This window comes from Pezoporus occidentalis, unplaced genomic scaffold (genome assembly GCF_034315485.1).
Source record: "Pezoporus occidentalis ecotype Australia unplaced genomic scaffold, CSIRO_AGI_Poc_V1 ctg4, whole genome shotgun sequence".
Taxonomy (NCBI): Eukaryota; Metazoa; Chordata; class Aves; order Psittaciformes; family Psittacidae; genus Pezoporus; species Pezoporus occidentalis.
Window position 1 is genome coordinate 12,678,226 of NW_026915724.1, and position 20,300 is coordinate 12,698,525.

The 20,300-nt window shown below is 43.9% G+C and overlaps 1 protein-coding gene and 1 non-coding gene across 3 annotated transcripts in view; one reads left to right on the forward strand and one right to left on the reverse strand.

Moving 5' to 3' along the window:
* MAPRE2 (microtubule associated protein RP/EB family member 2) overlaps positions 1-13,969 on the reverse strand; it is a 104,074-nt gene extending 90,105 nt beyond the window's left edge. The window contains exon 1 of one of the 2 annotated variants that reach the window (XM_062633478.1): positions 13,952-13,969. Coding sequence is in view for 1 of the 2 variants with exons in the window: in XM_062633475.1 (XP_062489459.1) it covers positions 2,227-2,298 (72 nt within the window). In the remaining variant the exon portion in view is untranslated. Of the gene's footprint in view, positions 1-2,226; positions 2,348-13,951 lie in introns of those variants that run through there. The other variant, XM_062633475.1, reaches the window with a different exon arrangement.
* TRNAN-GUU (transfer RNA asparagine (anticodon GUU)) lies at positions 7,026-7,099 on the forward strand. Its single transcript has one exon. It is a non-coding gene; the product is annotated as a tRNA-Asn (tRNA).
* Positions 13,970-20,300: the final 6,331 nt, after the last annotated feature.

A 20,300-nucleotide genomic window follows, 5' to 3' on the forward strand; every position in this document is an offset into this window, starting at 1 on the left:
GGGCTTTCTGCATTTGGTACATATGTGGCTCCAAAAATCAAATCAGGAGAGGAAGATGGCACCCTAAGGTTTGTTGTTTGACTACTTCAAAGTAGCCTTTTAAATATTTGTCTAAAATTGTCAAATGTAATAAGTAATTTGCCACAGGACAGTGAATGTCCCTTGACTCATTTGTGTTGACTAGCAGGTTAGTGTCAGAATTAAACTGGATAAGTATTTTATTCCATAAATATTGCTTTTCAAGTCAAACAACGGCAGAAGTCACTTTAATCCCTGCTTAGAGGGGTGACCAAATTTACAAACACATATTAAGCTATGCAGCAATGTCAAACTCCACATTACCCACTTGAAAAAGCTCAAGATTTCTCCCCGATTCAGAAAACCCATCCAAAAGTATTCAAGAGCAGAAACATCTAAGATCCTCTGCCAGTATTGACAGTATTTTCCTCTTCCTTCATCTCTCCCATTTACTGCACTAATACAACAAAAGAGAATACAAATATATTTCAATGTTTGGTCCACATCAGGCACTTAAAACAAATGCAATACAATTAAAAATACCTATGAATGATCTAACTGCAGCATGTCAACCTCCAGGAAGAATGGCAGCGGATAAAGCCAAGGGCACTCTCTGGCAGGAGACAGCTATGCTGTCAAACAAGACTCCTCTCACCACAATCCAGCACAGCCACAGTTTCCTACGTATCAGTAAAAGCACGTGGCAAAACCCAGAAATGACCATGCTGCTGAAGTTAAGCATCCCACAAGCTCAACATTGACAGCAAAAGCTCCAAATTAAAACCACAGCATTATCAAGGTGGAAAATGTGCCTAGCCAAATGCAAGATGTGTTTATTTTCTCATGTCTACCGATCACATTAAGTCAAAATGCTCTGACAGTCTCTCCAGCTTACATCATACACTTTTGCCCACAAGGCCATCACTCAGCTTTTTGCCAGCTACATTAATTTACAGTTTTGCTTACAGGTTGAAAAAGAGACCACACCAACACCACCAGCTTGGTGTTGTTTGTGGAAACCATTACTCTGGTTATTTTTGCAGCAAGTGGTAGTTATACAAGCATAGTCTGGAGAACAACTATTAGACTAGTGACCCTCAAATGCTTTCCATGTTTTGGGTGCAATGAGTAACTAAAATACTAGTGAATGAATAACAAAAATACTAGCCTTCTATATTGAAGGCTCACAAGAGAAAATGTATTACTCTGATCTAGTTACGTACAGGTACAGTAATTGGAAGAAAAATTAACTTTGAAGACACTTTTTTTCTGGTTGCTTATTAAGTTTTCAAAGAAGACTTTCTTCCATTTTCCCAAAGGCCTGAAAGGAGCTCCTAAAAAGCATCTTCAAGGTTCGTTCCCCTCTCGCCAATTCCTTATTATTCTGCTTTATCATCACACTAGCAGTAAGTCAAGAGCTAGGTAACCAGTGTAATGAGATAAGTGTTTTTTTATGCTGACCAGCATTCTTGACACATCCATGCTACACACCCTACATTGCTGCAATCACCTTTTGATACAAAACCTTCGGCTTCAGTTGATGGTTATGAAAGGCTTCACTCAGTCATCTTGTAACTGATACAGACCTGTCTATAGAATTGTCGCTCCAATATGAACACCAGAGTTCAATAGCAAACAAACTTTTATAACACAATCTCATCAAGGGACATCCACAGTAACCCACAAGACCTCTGCTGGACAGAGTCACTTATAAACGGCCCTATGCACGTATACATAAGGGAACAGTGATACAGTACAAAACAAAAAATTATTGCAGGATTCCTGGGTGTATCAAGAAGTCATGACTAAGTCACAGCAATTGTGCAACAAAGCATAGTATATCTTTTATTTTTATGCTTGAGCAATTAATATTGGTGTGACTTACAAACAGCAGCACAATTACAACAGCCACTTTAACCTTAGTGTTGTGGACAGGTGGTACAAATTAGCCCTCAAAGTCATTAGTCTTGAAAGCTTGACCACACTTATGACAAACCTCTCCAAACTCTAATAGGTTTGAGGATGGTTTGTGTTAAGGTTGTTTTTTTCTCCACTTCAGTTAACGTTACAGGAATACAAAACTACAGAAAGCAATGAATTCTACATGGCAGAGGAAATACAGACCTTTGAAATTACACTCAGCTCTCTGTCACAGAAATACTATGTGTGAAAAAGAACTAAAGTAGTAAAGCAGACTCCATCACTTACCTTACCTTGCTGTTTCAAAGGCTCATTTGCAGAAACATCCCCACTATGGGAACTTTTATGAGACCTTGACATAGTAAGGCCTTTAAGATATTTTATCCTTTAAGATAAAATCCTGTTCAATAAAACTGCCAATTGTCATAGACTGGTAGAAAAGAGCTTTCCCCTAGAAAACTTCCTTTTATAAACCTCACATGGGTGTGGCTAAATGCCTAGCTCCACCCTTCATCCCATTTAGAAACCCTGAGAGCCTATAAAAAGCTCCTCTGGATCAAGGCAATGATTTTGTCAACTTGTCATGTGCTCTGTTTAAAGAAGCCAGATAGCTAGTTGATAGTTTCACAAGTTAATGGGGAAACATGGATAAATAAAGGTAAAGATGCTCTAACCTTTGTGGCTCCTGCAACATGCTCTATGGACATTTAGTGGATGAGCTTGCTTGGTTGGTTGCTTTTTAACAACACTGCTGTAACAACCTGAGGGAAGTCTAAAAGCTTTTAGTGATAATTTGGATTAGAGATGCATTATATTGAAAGCAAACATATCTGTGTACTTGCAGTAATTGCTACTTGTGTCACCTCTTAATGAGCCTCCACCACCAGCAAAGGCTTCTGTTTCCATCACTTATATCATCAAAATGATGCAAGATCAAAGCCCTTTGCATGTTACATTAAATCACGCACAAAGTCATAGAATGGTTTGGATTGGTAAAGACCTCAAAGATCATCTAGTTCTATCCCCCCCGTCACAAGCAGGGACACCTTCCACTAGACCAGGTTGCTCAAAGCCCTGTCCAGCCTGGATTTGAACATTGCCAGGGATGGGACAGCCATAACTTCTCTGGATAATCTGTTCCAGTGTCTCACCACACTCACAATAAAGAATTTCTTCCCGATGTCTAATCTAACTCTACCCTTTTTCAGTTTAAATCCACTCCCCCTTGTCCTGTCACTACATGCCCTTGTAAAAAGTCCCCATCCATCTTTTTTGTAGGCTATCTTTAGGCACTGGAAGCTGCTCTAAAGTTTCCATGCAGCTTCTCTTCTCCAGGCTGAACCACCCCAACTCTCTCAGCCTGTCTTCACAGGAGAGGTGCTCCAGCCCTCTGTATGCCTTCGTGGCCCTTCTCTGGACTCACTCCAACAGGTCCGCAGGTAGATGATGTCAGTTGCTCTTCCCTTATCCATCAATGCTGTAACCCCATCATAGAATGCCACCAAACTTGTCAGGTGTGATTTGTCCTTAGTGAAGCCATGCTGACCACTACCAATCATCTCCTTATTTTCCATGTGCCACAGTCTCCAGGAGGAGCTCCTCCCTGATCTTGCCAAGCACCAAGGTCAGTCTGATTGGCCTGTCGTTCCCCAGGTCTTCTGATTTTTCTTTTTTAAAGGTAGAGGTTATGTTTCCCCTTTTCCAGTCAGTGGGAATTTCATTGGGCTGCCATGACTTCTCAAACATGATGGGTAGTGCCTTAGCCATTTCAACCACCAGTTGCCTCAGGACCCGCAGATGCATTTCATCAGGTCCCATGAACTCGTGCATCTTCAGGTTCCTTAGATGGCCTTGAAGCTCATCTCCTACAGAGGGCGATTCTTCATTCTCCCAGTCCATGCCTTTGCTTTCTGTGACATGGGTTGTGTGGCTGGAGCACTTGCCAGTAAACACTGAGACAAAAATGAGTACCTCGGCCTTCTCCATGTTCTGGGTAACCAGATCTCCCATTTCCTTCCAGAGAGAGAGAGCACATTTTACCTAGTCTTCCTTTTATCACTGACATACCTATAGAAGCTATTCTTGTTGCCCTTGACATCCCTGGCCAGATTTAATTCTCTCAGGGTTTTTCTAACCTCATCTCTGTGCTTGAATGCCTTCACTGTAGAGGGACCACCACCAATAAAAACTAGAATCTGTTCTTTTGTCCTCTAACTACTGTACATCTTAAACAAACAAAAAAAAACTCCACAAACCCAAAACCCCCTCAACTTTATTTTTTTCTAAAGACCTAATTAAAAAGGATGGGGAGATGCACTAGGATGTTGCCATTAAGGCAATATTGCCTGCAGAGATATGTATTCCCTTGGTGTGTAATACAAACACATCTAGATGTCCTCACTCAGGTTTTTGTACTATCCCAACTGATAGGTTTTGTATTTAAGAATACAAGTATAAAGAACTGTAAGCATAATGCTTAAAGGTTTTTTTTCCACTGAATAGTTGAGGTTACCCTGGCACTCCTGCAGGAACTTGGGTGTGAAATCAGATTTCTTGAGGTGTTTGGCAGAAGCTCAACTATGCTTCTATCATCTGGCTTTGCTTTCAAGGGAGTGATTAGGAAATTATGTTCTTGTTAACAAGATCTGTGCAAGTAATGGCTATTATGCCCAACATTTCCTGTATTTAAGTTGAAGTGATTGTTTCATCTTGATATGAAGAGTTGAGGTATTTTCTTGAGAATTAGTACTTTGGGCCAAATTATAACTTTAAAAAGCATCACTAGAAGAACATTCATCCCCTTGCACAGTACCAGGACATTTCTGTCCAGAAATACTGACTGCTCTTTAAAATATATGTATCTGTATGGAACTTTACTATAAATTAGAATATAAACTTTATATTGCCTGTGCTCTTTTCCCACCTCCCAGAGTGTCAGATGGAGGAAAAAAGCTTCCTTCATTGTAACAAGCAATTTTGCTCAATAAACTCCAGCATTCACTTTTCATTGCTTCTGTACTTCTGCAGGCAAGATAAAACATCTTTATTTTAAAATCCATATTTAAAGGACAGATGCCCATGTCCCTGTCACATGCTGTACTTTATGCGACTGCAAAAATTCTGCAGTGCTCTCCAAAGGGCAATAAAATCGTTTCGCCCTTTAAAGAAAGTCCAATGATTCTGGGAAAAAGACAACATCTTGGTGAGTTTACAAATAAAACATAGTGTGCAAGAGTAAAGAAAGCAGTGCTATTTAAATGTGGAGCTGGGAGAAATAGAGACAAGCTCGTTTTCTTTCCTACCACCTTCCAGAGGAGCATATCATGGGCAGGCTTCCTCTCTACCTGCTTCAGTGACAGCTGACACAACAGGTCAGCTCTAAAATCCTTGGCTGAGTTCTCACTTCTTTTGCATTGATGTGGGTGAAACGAGGGGGAATATCACAGGAGATAGGCAAGACCAGAAATCAGGGTATGAGTACTAACATGTTGGGCTCAGCGCAGCCAGCACCGTCCTGATGCACTTCCCAGGCTGGGACTTGAAACCATGCTCTGTTTAGAAATGCAGGACTGGAAAGATACCAGAGATGATGCTTTAGCTTTTAAAGGATCTGCTGTTTTAGTTGGTAGTAGCTATACCCCAATACTAAAACATGAAATAGTGAAACTGAGTATGGTCCCATCTGTAGCTGCTAGCAAAGACAATCAAGAGAGAAAATGCTCAGTGCCTGGGAGATTCACTCCTAACAAACCCCACACATGGAAAGAAAATAAATAACTTATTTTCTGTCACCAACACTTCTTACAGCTATGAGGGGATACTCTCACTGCCTGCCAGAACTGCTTTATCACTGTCAGACTGGCAAACGCAGCATTATGCATGTAAAAACCATCACGCCTTTTACCATCATGACCAGAAGAAATTGCTAAAGCTTAGTTGATCAGATCATATTTTAGCAGCTGAAACTAAGAGAGATGAGTATACAGCTGCAAGTAAGGGGCTAGCAGGTTAGTCCTTACTGAGGAGGCACTTCAGCCATCTTGCTTTTGCCAGCTGCTACCATGCAAAGGCAAACCTAAAAACACATTTCTTTCCTGAGCAAGGATGATTGCAAGAACTCCTCTAAATGTGCCCGTACTCAGCAAGGCATCGGTGTTTAAAGTATGGAATTAATCTGTCTGCTGACACTTCACATTCAAGGGAAAATTTAGACTGAGTTTTAGTCCCATTTTGTTCCACAGTCTCCTGGCTTGAAAGCTAGTGGTTTGATTAAGCAGCAGGTTCAACCCCTGAATGCAGAGACTGCTTCTCACTCTGTATGGTGAGGCACAGCATCTTCTGGCTCAGCTGCATGGCTGGGATCAGGCTAACCTGAAAACCTGTGCCGTGCCCCTTTCCCGGTGCCCTGCCTTTCCTCCTGAACGGCCAGGCTGGAACACACGTGTTCCTTGTCACACAGCACCCAGGCCCCTGCCAGGCTGGAACACGCAGGTTCCTTGTCACACAGCACCCAGGCCCCTGCCAGGCTGGAACACACAGGTTCCTTGTCACACAGCACCCAGGGCTCTGCCAGGCTGGAACACACAGGTTCCTTGTCACACAGCACCCAGGGCTCTGCCAGGCTGGAACACACAGGTTCCTTGGACCCTGCCAGGCTGGAACACACAGGTTCCTTGTCACACAGCACCCAGGCCCCTGCCAGGCTGGAACACACAGGTTCCTTGGACCCTGCCAGGCTGGAACACACAGGTTCCTTGTCACACAGCACCCAGGCCCCTGCCAGGCTGGAACACACAGGTTCCTTGGACCCTGCCAGGCTGGAACACACAGGTTCCTTGTCACACAGCACCCAGGACCCTGCCAGGCTGGAACACGCAGGTTCCTTGTCACACAGCACCCAGGCCCCTGCCAGGCTGGAACACACAGGTTCCTTGGACCCTGCCAGGCTGGAACACGCAGGTTCCTTGTCTCACAGCACCCAGGACCCTGCCGGGGGAGGGAGGATGGTGCAGTCAGTGTTACAGCATCACGGCCAGTCATGAGCAGGATCTCACGTCACAACGGCACACAGCATCCCTAAACGGGCAGTCTCTGTGGCGCAATCGGTTAGCGCGTTCGGCTGTTAACCGAAAGGTTGGTGGTTCGAGCCCACCCAGGGACGAGCTCTTCTTTCTGTTGGGAGACGAGGTTGGAACTGCTTGACCTTGCCAAGGTCGTTTACAACTATAATGCTATAAAGAGGACACCAACCAGTCCCTTTAGACAAAGGCAGAGAAAAACCCACCAGGTTGCTGCTCATTTTGCAGTGAAATGAGGATGCAGCTAAGGGGAAAATACACCCACAAAACAATGCAGACAAAAAAGGATTTTATGAGAAACAAGAGGGTAACGCCAGAGAAGCAGCCAAAGCAGCAGCAGTGAATGGGTGCAGGGTTCTTTTCCAGGCACAAAACCAAGAGCCCTGAAGTGGCTGAAAGCCCAGACCTTTTGTTTTCCTAACAAGAGTTTTTTGTCGTCATCTGGAATTATTTAATGTGCGCTGCAAAAGCTTTCAAAGAGACAGCCAACCTAGAGCTGCTGTTCAAAACTTCAGCAACTGCACCCTTCCTCTGACATTCCCTGGACCGTTTTCAGCTGCACGCTGCATCCCTCACTTCCTCTACAGAAATGTATATTCCTAGCAAATTTTCTTTGGCTTGTTAATGAGGCATAAAGACATTCACAACCAATTGCTGACGTTTCGTCTCTTGTACCTCTAAATTTCCTAAGGGTTTTCATTTTTTTTCTTTTTTTTTTTCTTTCCAAGTAATTCATAGAATCACAGAATGGTTTGGGTTGGAAGGAACCTTAAAGCTTATCTAGTTTCAGGCCACTGCCGTGGGCAGGGACACCTTGCACTAGACCAGGTTGCTCATTCCCTGTCCAACCTAGCCTGGAACACTTCCAGGGATGGGGCAGCCACAGCTTCTCTGGGCAACCTGAGCCAGTGTCTCACCACCCTTACAGGGAAGAATTTTTTCCTAATGTCTAATCTAAATCTCCCCTCTTTCAGTTTAAAGACATTATCCCCAGTCTTGTTGACACCAAAGCTCGTGAGAGAGTTAAAGGGTTAATGGAGTTGAAAGAAGATGAATAGGACTGACTTATAAAAAGTTAATGCAATAAATAAATGCTGCAAACTTGAGCTGCAAGAAAAAAAAGATGTAAAAGTTAATAGAAACAAAAATAAATGAAGAGCTTTATGGTTTAGCCTGCATGCATCAGACTAACTTTGTGTCAGGGTTTTCAATATCTATTTGTTTGGCAATAACTAAATTATTTAGCTTTACAGCAGACCTGCAGACTAACCTGTTGAAGTGTAACAGAGCGGCACGAGTAGGATGTCCTACCCTGGCCGCTAACCACTCCAGGGAAACCCCAAAGCACATGATGCCGAATGGAGCATTGAATGCCATGGTAAGTATTTGGTTTGTTGGTGCAGTCTAGGCAATAATCCTGATATGACAAGAGGTCTCTGCTGTCTCTGCGATTAGCTTAATTACAAACAGAAGTCACCTGTTCTCCTTTTGTGTGTATAGGTCTATTAATACTAACAATGTGCTCCTGCCATCTGCCAGTGAGCTACTTCCAATTTTACAAAGCAAAGCAAGACAATATTTGCAGGTGTTGGCAAACGTATTTATTTGGCCATTAAATCTGTAAGACCTAAACAGTGCCAAAAAAAATATTTGCATTTGCAGGTACTCCTGCAAGCCAGTGTCATCTGAACTAACATCGGGAACTCAAGACTGATGGAAATCAAGAGAGGTATTCATATATTGCTTCAGTTTTGCCTCTTAGTCTGAGTCTTGGATTCAGAACCTCAGGCTTGTCGAGGGATGCCGTATTCCCAGCGAGATGAGTCATGAGATCCAAGGTTAGTTTCAAGTGCCATATTGCCACGAAGATTCAAGAATGTGTTTACTCACAGCGTTTCTACTGACTCTGAATATTGTAAAGCCAAATAAAACATGTTGTTTTACTTTGATAAAAGTTGAGACGCTTCACTTGCGGTGTGATTCAAACTGTCTGAAGAGATTGTTACTACTATATATTCATCCCAGTATTAATTGAGACATAAAATGGTTACCAGATCAAAGCCTGTTTCATTAAAATTCCTCTGGAAGGAGTAGCCTGAGAAGATATTTGGCCATTTCACATAAGATGTTGCACAATCAAACCATGCGGTGAAATGAAAGACAGATTTTTCCCTGCTGACTTGAACAAACAACTTAGGTGACTGAAGGTTATAGCTGCTAGACCTGTGCGCTACATTTTTCTTCCCTACTCACCTGTCAGATCTATGCAGGATTTATATTTCCTGGGAACTTGTTATTTTTATGTGGTTTGGCATTGGTAATTAGATCAACCTGAAAGCCTGTCATTTATGTGTCCAGTACATTATCCAGTGTCAGGACCCTACTAAATTTATCCCTTGAGGAAAAAGTGTAAAAGTCGTAAATGTACTCAATGTCTGAAATAGCCTTGCTGAAGAAATGTTAATGGATTGTGTGTAGAAGGTGGAAAAGTAATATGGTGAGCCAGTCTCAGAAGATATGAGGTTAAAGATTAGGCTCCTGTAAAGCATTAGAACCGTTTGTAAACTTTAAATAGGGCAAATTTGAAATCTTGGGTCTTTCAAGATTCGATGGAATGAAGCTGCATGGATGTGAAACTTGAGCACAAGATGCAGGAGTTTCTGGGCCTGTGAGGTGGTGTTCAGCCAAGATCATCAAGGCTCTCCCCACAAACTTCATCTTCTCTACCACCCCTTCTTCCCCTGTTTCTCCTCCTCCTCCTCTTCATCATCATCATCAGGTGTCTTTGCTAGACCTCTGTGAAGAACTTTCCCCTGTTTAGGGCAACAGTTGCCAATCAGATTTGAGCATGCTTGCCTCTCCTGAAGCTTTTGCCGTAGGGACTCTGTTAGGCAGGGGGCTGATTTCCTTCAGCCTTTTTAAAACACACTTTTTGATGTGGACATAATAAAAATAGCACAGGGCAGCCCTGGTACTGGCTGCTGACACTGGGCAGTGCTCCCAGAACAGGCCTGAACCTTAATCCTGTCTGTCCTACAACTACATGCCAAGGCTACACTGCAGCTCACGGGGAACAAATGCAACCTGAAACTGTTCTGAGATCCAGGCAGACAATACCGTGATAAATGCTTGCCCTGACAGCTTTCCTAGAGCACTCTTATTTTCGGGATCCTTTCCCTGTAGGTCAGGTTTTGCATTCTCTTGCCCTTTCCTGAGCCGTGCTGCCAGCCCCCTTTCCTCTCACTTGACTTTCCCAAATGCAGCAGGGGAGTCACTGCTCCTTCCTTACAGTCCATGAAGTGTCTTCACACCCCTTGAAAACAGCATCTTGTTTGAGGCTCTTTTCCCACCCACCTTTCCTGCAGACAGGCTAAATCCCATGGCTTCTCTCGATGCCCTTAGAGCATCTCTGTCAGGGTTCAGTTTCTAAGTTCACTGCTCCTAAAGACCAGCATCATTGAGAATGTCAGCAGGGAGCATCTGCAGCTACCCTATGACAAAAAGCCATACATGGATTTCCCTAAATCACCGCACCTTTTCCTCACTGAGAAATCAAGCCCCACTGAAGCTGCAAGCATTTTACGCTGGCAGTTGTAGCTATCCTCAAAGGAGCTAAGCCAAAACAATGACTTTAATATACATACACAAGTAGATAGATATAAGTACATAATAAAAGGTGCTGAAAGGCTCAGGATCTCATGTAAGCCTCACCCAACAACATGTATGCCATCATGCAATAGGTGGTTTATGGGCCCCCAGTGACTCAGAGCAGTGCCATCAACATGATCCCCACTGGGGCTTTCTGCATCAGCTCTGGTTCTCCCGCCCGTATCTCAGGCGCACACCAGTCCAGCCCAACTTTGCTGAGACAACAGCTTACAGATCTGAACATGATATTGTATCACTCTCCAGAGGTGCCTGAGGGGAAAATGCATTCCACTCACCTAATTGTGTTAGTCTAATGTTTCTCCCTCTTCTGGAATTAAGCTGGTTTTGAAAAACTTGACTATTGCGCCTTCAGTGTTGCAAGGCACTGGAGAAGAAGAACCAGGATAAAAGCTGGTTTAAAGTAAATTTGAATTATGTGTTTTAGCAAAAGGTTTAGTAATTTTGAAGGCACCCCCCCCCCCCCCCCCCCCCCCAATTTTCTTTTTCAAAGATTAACCAAGGATGAAATCTTTTCTATATTTATTATATTTTATGTTTATTTATTCTTTTATATATTTATATTTATATCTATCCCTTTGGGAGTGTGTGTGGGAGGCTGGGTGGAGGGGGAGTGCCATTTTTGTTTGCTCTAACTCCTCCAAATATTTCACTGGCATTTGGAGGAATGGTCAAAAATAACAAAGAAAAATGCCAACTATCCGTAAGAGCCAATGATAAATTGTTGAGAGCGCTTGGACTGGTAAAAGCTGAAGGAAACCTTATTTGAGGGTTGTTGTTTTTTTTTTGTTGTGAAACAAAGGCCTTAGATTTAGAATATCAGACTAAAACTGTCAGGCCACTACAACTGAAATCATAGAGATGAAATAACTATTCCAACCCCAGACAACAGTCAGCACCGTCAAAGCCTTGGTTACTTCCAAGTACTTTAGACAGGCTCCATGTCCTCAGTAGGCTGTCCTTGTTGTCCTCAGCAGGCTGTCCTTGATGCCCTTGTGGACAGGAATCTTCTCCTGCCTGCGGAGCACAAGTGATGGCACAAGGTGCTTCTCAGAAGAAGAGGCATGCTAAGAAAGACTTAACTTTGAAGAACAGGTACCTGGTAAACGGCCAATTGCCACAAGGGTTACATAAGCAGAAGACACCCCAAATGACCGAACCATGATCAACACGAGGCATTCTGATACAGTCTGATAGCAAAATAATCCGTATTTTCCCATCTCTGAAACAGCTCCAAAAAGTGTAGGTATCTCATAAACACCACCAAGCCCACATGATGTTTACTGCCCCATATGCTGCTGTCCCCAACTCCCTCCTCTTTACTAAGCTTTTCTCCTTATGGAGCTGAAGTAGCTTATGAATTCTGTAGGCTGAATTTGAGGCAGACTGAAGAAAACCACACTTGCTCCCTGAAAAAGTCAGATTTATTAACTACTAGTCATTTCTGAAGCCCTTGGTTGTATTTAAATAGATTATATAGCATCTCAGTCAGCTTTCTCTGCTAGGAACACTATGAAACTTCATTATTGCAGCATCATCATAAATCTGGAGTGTTTTAGATAGATAGAGAGCTTCCTGTAACTCAAACACTGCACCCACAGGATACAGCAGTAGGTGATTTAAGGAGTCCTAACCCTTCTGTCCTCCACTTTGGGGATGATTTTCACTGGGGCTTTACTAACAAGCAGCCACTGAATCTCAGTAGTGGTTGCGGACACCCTCTGTGTGAGACAAAGACATTTTGTGTTCTTTGTGTCTTCTCACTTGTTGGGTGAATGCCTGCCCCACACATCCAGTTGTTTGAGTCAGGACATAAACAAGGATTGAAGCACAAGTCCCTCTATCTCAGGGAAGAGAGATAGAGAGATCGCGTGTACACATTTGGGGAGCATTCGGTCCATGACCTGGACATCCTGACGTGACAGTGAGTACAGTTGCTCATACAGCTGTTGTATAATAAATATATCAACGTGCCCTGGAGATACTACCTCTGAATACTCACCTCTTCACTGAAGCAATCAGAACACTGACTAAAAGATTTACCCAGTAATAGTGTTCCTGTAGCTTTTATACAGTTCATTTGACTTCAAAAGACTATCTTTTAGAAGAGCAAGTGCATCTTACAAAATAACCTTTAAGCTTTGTGATGGTTTGTTTGAAATACTGTTCTGCTATTCCATTTCTAAAATGTCATCCCAGTCTCTGCCCTTATCTTAAAACATTGCAAAATTGCTACACTATTTCTTGTATAAAGTTTTCACCTTCTTTACCACTTTAGATTTCTTGCTATGTTAAGTTATGAGCTTTAATTATTAGCCTCAATTCATTTGCTACACAGTTTGAGGCCACAGATGAAAAGCAAATACCCCTTTGGGAAGCAAGCAAAGTACAAAAAGGACTATAACTCACTCAGCGTAGAAAGCACCAGAGGGTTGGTTGTTTGAATTATCAGAAGTAGCCGTTTAGAATAAAAAACTAATGGCATTTTCCCCTCCCTCAACCTCACATGTGCCACTACTGCACAGGGAGCTTGCAGCTTCAGGTAGTGTCAATATCTGCCTGTGGTGCCGCTTCTTTTCACGCTTGGTCAGTGAATGCAGCATGCTGATTCATCAGGCTTTTGGGTGCATTCTCTGGAATGGGATTTATTCATCACAGAGCTTCCCTACCACACAGCATGACAGAGGAAAGCTTCTTTCAAGCCTCTGTTACCAGAAGCTCACAACTAAGCGGCAACATCCAGACTGGTTATATACAGAAGGATTTTGAATCCATGTGGTAGTAAAGTGCCTTCCTGCCTTTGACACAACACATTGCACAACCACCCAACAACTCTGCTGTTTCTCAACCATTCACACCAAAAACAAACACATAAACATGCTTCTGAGTTCTTAAACCCCTTAAGTACTAACAACTCCTTAGCAATGCTGTTCATCGTGGTACCCGTGGGATTTTTCCTGCCTTCATTCCCACAGGATAGCAGACTCTGGAAGAGTCAAGAGATTTCTTTTAAGCACTGTCACAGCGCTACAAATTTCACTTCCTTTATTTTACCGCTTCGATCCCTTCCCAAAGTGCTTTCTACAGAGCCGTCCGTCTGCAACCCCCCCCCCGCACTGAGGTGCGTACCAGTGAGAGCATCACTGCGCGGGGGGACGGGACGGGGGATACGCGGGGCGCCGGCATCATTGTGTCCCCCCTGAGGAGCACAATGGGACCCAGTGATGGGGTGTCCCCCCCTTGTGAAGCCACCCAGTGCCACAACTCACCTGCTCCGCTCCCCGCAGCCACCGCTTTTCCTTTCTCCCGCCCGCCCCGCTGACAGCCCGGCTTTGTCCGCCCTCCCCGCTCCGCTCCGCTCCGCCCCGAGCGGGAGGTGCCACGGGGGCCGCTCCGGGCACGGTTCGGCACCAGGTCCCCGACACCAGCGGCTTTCCCTGTCCCGGTGGCTTTTGGCACAACGCGTACTGCCAGTGCAGCCACACACGCCTGCTTGCAGTTGTTGCCGTTATAGTTTTATTGTTGTTATTTTATTATTATATTATTTATTCTTTTTATTTTATTTTTTTTTCAGTTTCCTTTCATTTTATTTTTCCCTTTCTTTTCTCCCTTCACTTTTACCTCTTTCCCCCCATTCTTTTCTCCCTTCTCCTCCTTCTTCTCCCTTTCCCTCTCTCTTTACCTCCTTCTCCCTCTCCTCCCTGGGGGGCTGGGAAGCAACTCCAGTATCGATCCTTTTAGCCAGGCTATTCCTCTCTAAATTACCCCACCTCAGCCCACCTGAGGGGCACAGACCAAGATCCTGTTCTGCAGAAAGAGATGCTGATTTCCACAGGCCCTCAGAAATGAGCCCCATTCCCCCCCCACCCCCGCATCAAAACCATCCCAAGAACCACCCCCCCCCAGCACCAGAACCATCCCACCTGCTCCCGAGCAGTGAGATAGCCGAAGAAGCTGTCAGGGCCCTATCTTTAGTTTTTTGCTCCACAGATGGACTGTTAGTCAAGTCCTGCCCACGTGGAGTCTAGTGGTTTGTGTTTTCAAGTTCTGTGCCATGTAGCTGTGCGTGCTGGGGGGAGGTGATCTCTGTGTAGGATGGTTTTTTTCCTATTTTTGTATGGCAGCTATGAACTAGGGCTGGGAGGAGAAGACAGTGCAGAGCCTTCCCTCCCTTCTAATGCAACCTGGTATTTCCCCTGGGCGTTATGTTAGGGCACATTTAAATGAAGGTAAAATTAAAAACAGGGTGGAAAAGCCCAAAAACTATGAAATAAATAACCTGAATTTGCTGTAACCCTATTATTTTAAAGATGGGAAACCATTAGGCGTGTTACAGGAAATAGCGCTGTTCCCTTCTAAGTAGCTCCCTGTGAATGAGCCGGGCAGAGTCTCAGCTTCTTCTCCAGTGTTTATGGGACGTCTCCTGCTGCATAGATGATCTGATTAACTTATGGAGAGTGCAGCCTGGAAATGGCAGTGGGGGATACCCATGGGGTCTTCAACCCTTCCCATTGCTAGGAAGAGAGACACCCCCCTGCCTTGGGAGCAGGTTCAGGCTGAAGCTGAGGGGTGGAGTGGTTCACCATCACTAAGTGGGCTGTGGCCAGCTGCTCTGCAGCGTGTGGAGCAGGGCTCACGGCAATTGAATGTTTGATGGTGGAAGAGGCATGACAGTGTCATGCCTCTGGCACCAATCTGCAGCACCACTGGGATGGTGCTAAAACTGGGAAACCCTGAAAGTGGGCCAAGAGGTCAAGTGGGCTCACGAGCCCTGCTGCCTTCCACAGGGCACAGACACCTCTTGAGGGGGAAAAACGCCAAATCTAAGCATTCTTGGCAATGCAGAGGGGCCAACACCTCAAAACCTGCTGCCCAGAGGCAATGGAATTTTCTGGCTTTTCTTGGCAGTGTATGAAAATTTCTGAATTTCACCTTAATCCTGTTACTTCGTGTCATAGTGACAAGAAACCTATTTTTGTGCCGAACACAATACGAGGATTTCACTGCATCTGCAGCTTGCATTTAACTGAGTTTGAAGATCAAGAGATATGCTATTTTTGTATAGTCTTCTCTGGAACTCAGCACTGTGGTGTTTGAGGTCCTGGTGAATGATTTTGTCATCAGTGTGTGCCTGGGCAGGAATTGTTATCTTCATTGTGCAGAAGGGAGGCTGCAGAGCAGAGAGACAGTCAAGCTAAAACACAAGCCCTCGTCTTTGAGCACATCCAGTCTAAATGCCCATTAGGAGACCTGATGACTCAGAAGACCTGTGATCAGGAGATTTAGCTGCAGGTCACTTGCTGGCTGGTCCCTCTGTCCTGCTTGAGGCTTCCAGCATGAGAAGTGGGAGGTGTATTTGGTCTCAGCTATGTCCGTGTCCCTCACCACCAGTCGTGGTGGGCAGCATGGCTCACACTGAGACCTGCACACCTGCGATTTCCTAAGCTGAAACAGCCCAGTCTGATGGATGTCATCTCCCAGGGCCTTATCAAATATCCAGAAATGAGGACTTTAGAAACTAGAGACTCATGTTGAGGTCTATGGGAGGTCTGGGCTGGGGGTTTGTTGGTCATCTGCAGTAACATGGAGGCTGCCCTCTCTGTAGATATTCTGTCATGCGTTTTCTTCCCTCTGACACTTCCTATGTTTCTGTTCTATGCCAATTCCAGCACCAGCGTAAGGACCACTGGTGCAGAAACAGTGGCAGTGGGATGGGATTTACTTACCAAAACTGTTTAAAAAATGAACATTTGTCTCACCTCTAGAAATGGGTGCTTGCTGGTTATTTCCTTACAAAACTTGCTCTGTAGCTCATGTATGTATTCCTGTTTGGCAAGTGAAAAATCAGAAGATGACTCCAAGTTGAGCAACATGCTTGAGTCCTAGCTTTTCTTCAAACACAGTAAGTGAAGCACCTACAGTGCGTGGCCTGTACATACAGCGTGACCACATACAGCAGTGGCCTGGTCAGGGCTGACCTGGTACAGAAAAGCTGCCCAATAATCTGCCATGCAGAGCCTTAGGGCAGCACATCCATCTTCAGCCGCACTTTCCTTGCAGGAAGAAACAATGACTTTTGTTTTTTTAAAAGCTCTTTACACTTAATCTTTAGTCACTGTGGGAAGAGTTGCATTTAGTTTACAGGACATAATCTCAGTATAATTTATTACGAAAGGCTTTTTCCTGAACTCTTTTGACCCTGCAACCCCCTTGATGTTAATCCAGTGCAGGGTCATGGCTGAGGAGGGAATATGGTCCTTTCACTTTCATTCTTCATAGTTGCAATTAATTATCTTCATCATCTTCATCAGTGAGTGCAGTTTAAAGGAGGAACAAAAGGCACATCAATCTCCCTAATGCAGAACTGATTTAGATGCTCTTCTGTCAGCATTTGGATATTACCCATGACACAAACCCATAGTAAAAACAAAGGGGGTGGCTGGGTCTTCTAGTAAAGATACACACTAAAGCATATATTTAAATGCATCTATCTGAATATAAAACTTAGCATTCCTGCTTGTAGGTGCTTCTTCATTTACTACTTCAATAACTACAGGAAGGGATTCCTGAATAGAGCTTATCATAATATACAGCACCAGCCTTTGTTTACAGAACAAGTAAAATCCATATTTGTCTCAGGATAAGTAATAGCACTCTCTAAAACATTACAGATTATATAGGTGTTTTGTAGAACTTGTTGGAAGAAAGTGTTGTTCTTTTTTGTCCTTGTGCAAAATGTAGCTCAAATAAGGCTTTTCAGACTTTCTTTTTTCTTTCCCTGACCAACTGTCCTCCCAGACCACAAGTTTCCCACAGAATACTGCGTTTGGCCAAACCTTAGAATTCAATACCCAGAAACATCTGAGGAAATCCTCTTAAAACCATCATCTCTCACTGTTACTCATTTCTCTGCTTGCTCTGTTTGTATGTTTATTAATTTTTTTACCTTTTAACCCCACTGACTCCAATATGCCTGGAGCATGTGTCTGGCCTCAGACCCCTTCTTACCCAGGAGGCACTATGCGGTCAACAAGAGGTGACTGTGCCCAGCACCCAGAGAAGTTAATCTGAAATTCAACCGTAACATAAATTACTAACTCCATTTTAACATACAGTTCACCATCACGACAGATGTGTGCAGTCTTACATGCCACCGTGCCCTACAGTGCACAGCATGCTGAATGAAGACCACGAAGCCTCATTTGTATACAGTGCCTCTGGTACATCTCTCTTACAGTAGTTGCTGTGAGCAGAGCCTGGGGAAGGAAGGAGACTGCGAAAGCTGTACTTTGTGTTGTGTCAACATAGTAATCTGATAGATATGTTGTATGGTATTTTTACTGAAGGTCTTTTTCCCACCGAAACCTTGAGAAAACCACCCAAATATATTAGTGGGCTATTAAATTGTTCGGTTGGATACACGCAGCCTAGTTTAAATGGTGTGCATGGAACAGAAGTGATATATCAGCTGACTTTCTTAATGTTTTATAGTGAAGTATATAAATCATCAGGGGGGCAAGTCTGAAAAATCTTACTCAAGGGCATCACCTTCTGTGCTCTGCTGCTCAAAGGCAGACTTGAATAGAAGGATTCCTGGCTCATACAGGATATGATCATTTGCTTTAGTTGCTGTCCTAATTTCTAGTAGGGCCAAGGCAAGACTTTTTGTCACAGTCCTCTCCTTGTTCATTTTACCTAACTTGCTTGCCTCAGGGAAGGACAGCATTAAGTGGTAATTGCCTCAGCCCAGTCCTAGCATTAAAAATTAGGTTCTTAGCTGCATCTACATATTTGCCCGTTCTACCAGCATCCCTGGAGAGCAATTCCTCTTCTCTAACCTCACTGTGGCCCTGATATACCGTATCACTGGAATGAATGAATGAGTTTTAAGAGTTCGTTCAATTTAAGGGGTTCTGTCATGAGGTTAGACCCAAGTATGGCCTTTTAAAGTGGTTCTCTCCAGGGGAGGAGCTTTTGAAAATCTAAAAGAGCCAGATAGTGGTGAGAAATGTGTTCATTTAAAGGGAATCAGCAACATTAAAAAAAAATAGATGCTACACTCAAGTTCTTTACCAGTGATTATGCAATAGTGCCTATTAACTGAGGTCCTTTCCAGGAAAGCTCCTACATCTGCATATTGTATCATGACCACATCTAAATGGTTTTCTGACTAGGATGCTTCCTTGAATGTATGCCAAATCCTTCATTTCCAAAGGGATGTTGAAGTCCATCCTCTGATTCACCTTTGACCTTAAAGTTTCAGAATTTGGGAGTATTTTCTTTCGTTAGATGGAATAAGTTTCCACCAGCGAGGACCTGGCTAATGAAGTTGGTTTTCTTCTGAAATCGTGATGTTAAATCTTTCAGGGTCTGTGAAGTGTGAAAGCTTATTGCGAAGCTAGTGCTGCTCTCCCGATGTCAGGAGGATTGCTGGGTTAGATTATTATTATTATGCAAGTTGGGAAAGAAGCAACCCCCTCAAGATTAATTTAATCTTTGTCACCAGCAGCAGAGAAATATTAGCCAGCAGTCCAAAAGGGCTGGCAGCAGACTGTCGTTTAGAAGGCGGCTATGTGTAAAAAGGAGGTAGGTCTCCTTTTTTAAGTGAGAGTGTAGCCCCACTGTGGATGGGAACAGTCCCCACCTGCTGAGACCTGCCAGAGGATGATCAGGGAAAATACACTGAGAAACTGAGGAGCAGTGAGGCTGAAGATCTCCTGTCCTTGGAAACTTCTCCTAGCTAGAGGTGGGATCATAGTGCTGTCTGTGGGACAGAAACAGATGGCTGAGCAGATACTGTCTATGGCACCTAGCAGAGGAGAGGCAGTACCTAACTGAGTGTGAAGCTTGTCCCCATAGCCCTGCAGCACCATGGGAAGTGCTGTTCCTGAATAACCTCAGGGAAAGCAGCAAAGGTCTCACAGAACGGTTGCGAATGGCGGTGTGTCATTATACAAGGTCTCCTCACCCTCTACAGGTGGCTCAAGCTGTGTAAAATTCAGGAAATCTTCTACTTTGAAGGGCTGGACTTATCCTGATTACAAGAATTTCCTGGAAGAAATTCTGCTCCCTGAGGGAATAATGAGGAATCTGAGCTGAAGCTCATGTTGAACACTTTCCCTTTGCAGTGGTTTTCCTTTGCAACCCAGAGCATAATTCTTCTTTGAAAACACTGTGCACATCACACTGTAACAGATGCTGGAGAGAGCCATGCCATTCTTTCCGTGACTGTCAGGATGGAAACACTGAAATGCAGGATAAACTGAGGAAATATCTGAAAAAAAAACCCAAAACCTTCTTCCTGTAAAGCCGAGGTCACTTTGGGTAATCACAGCAGCAAGATGCATTGCCACACCTAGATGCAAAGTAATGCTCTTTCCCAGTATCATGGGTTAAAATGGTTCCATTGATGGCATCTGACATTGTTTTTTTCTAAATAAGGAAGCATGAGTAATCAGAAACCTCCTGTTTTAGTATTACCATAGAAACAAGCCATGGAAGAAGTAAATGAACTGTGTGTACAGAGCTGGATCACGTCTTATTGAAGCTGTAGGAATAAAGCTAACAATGGTGGAAGAGTCCAGGGGTCTGAATTATCCCAGTCAGCAGAGCATTGAA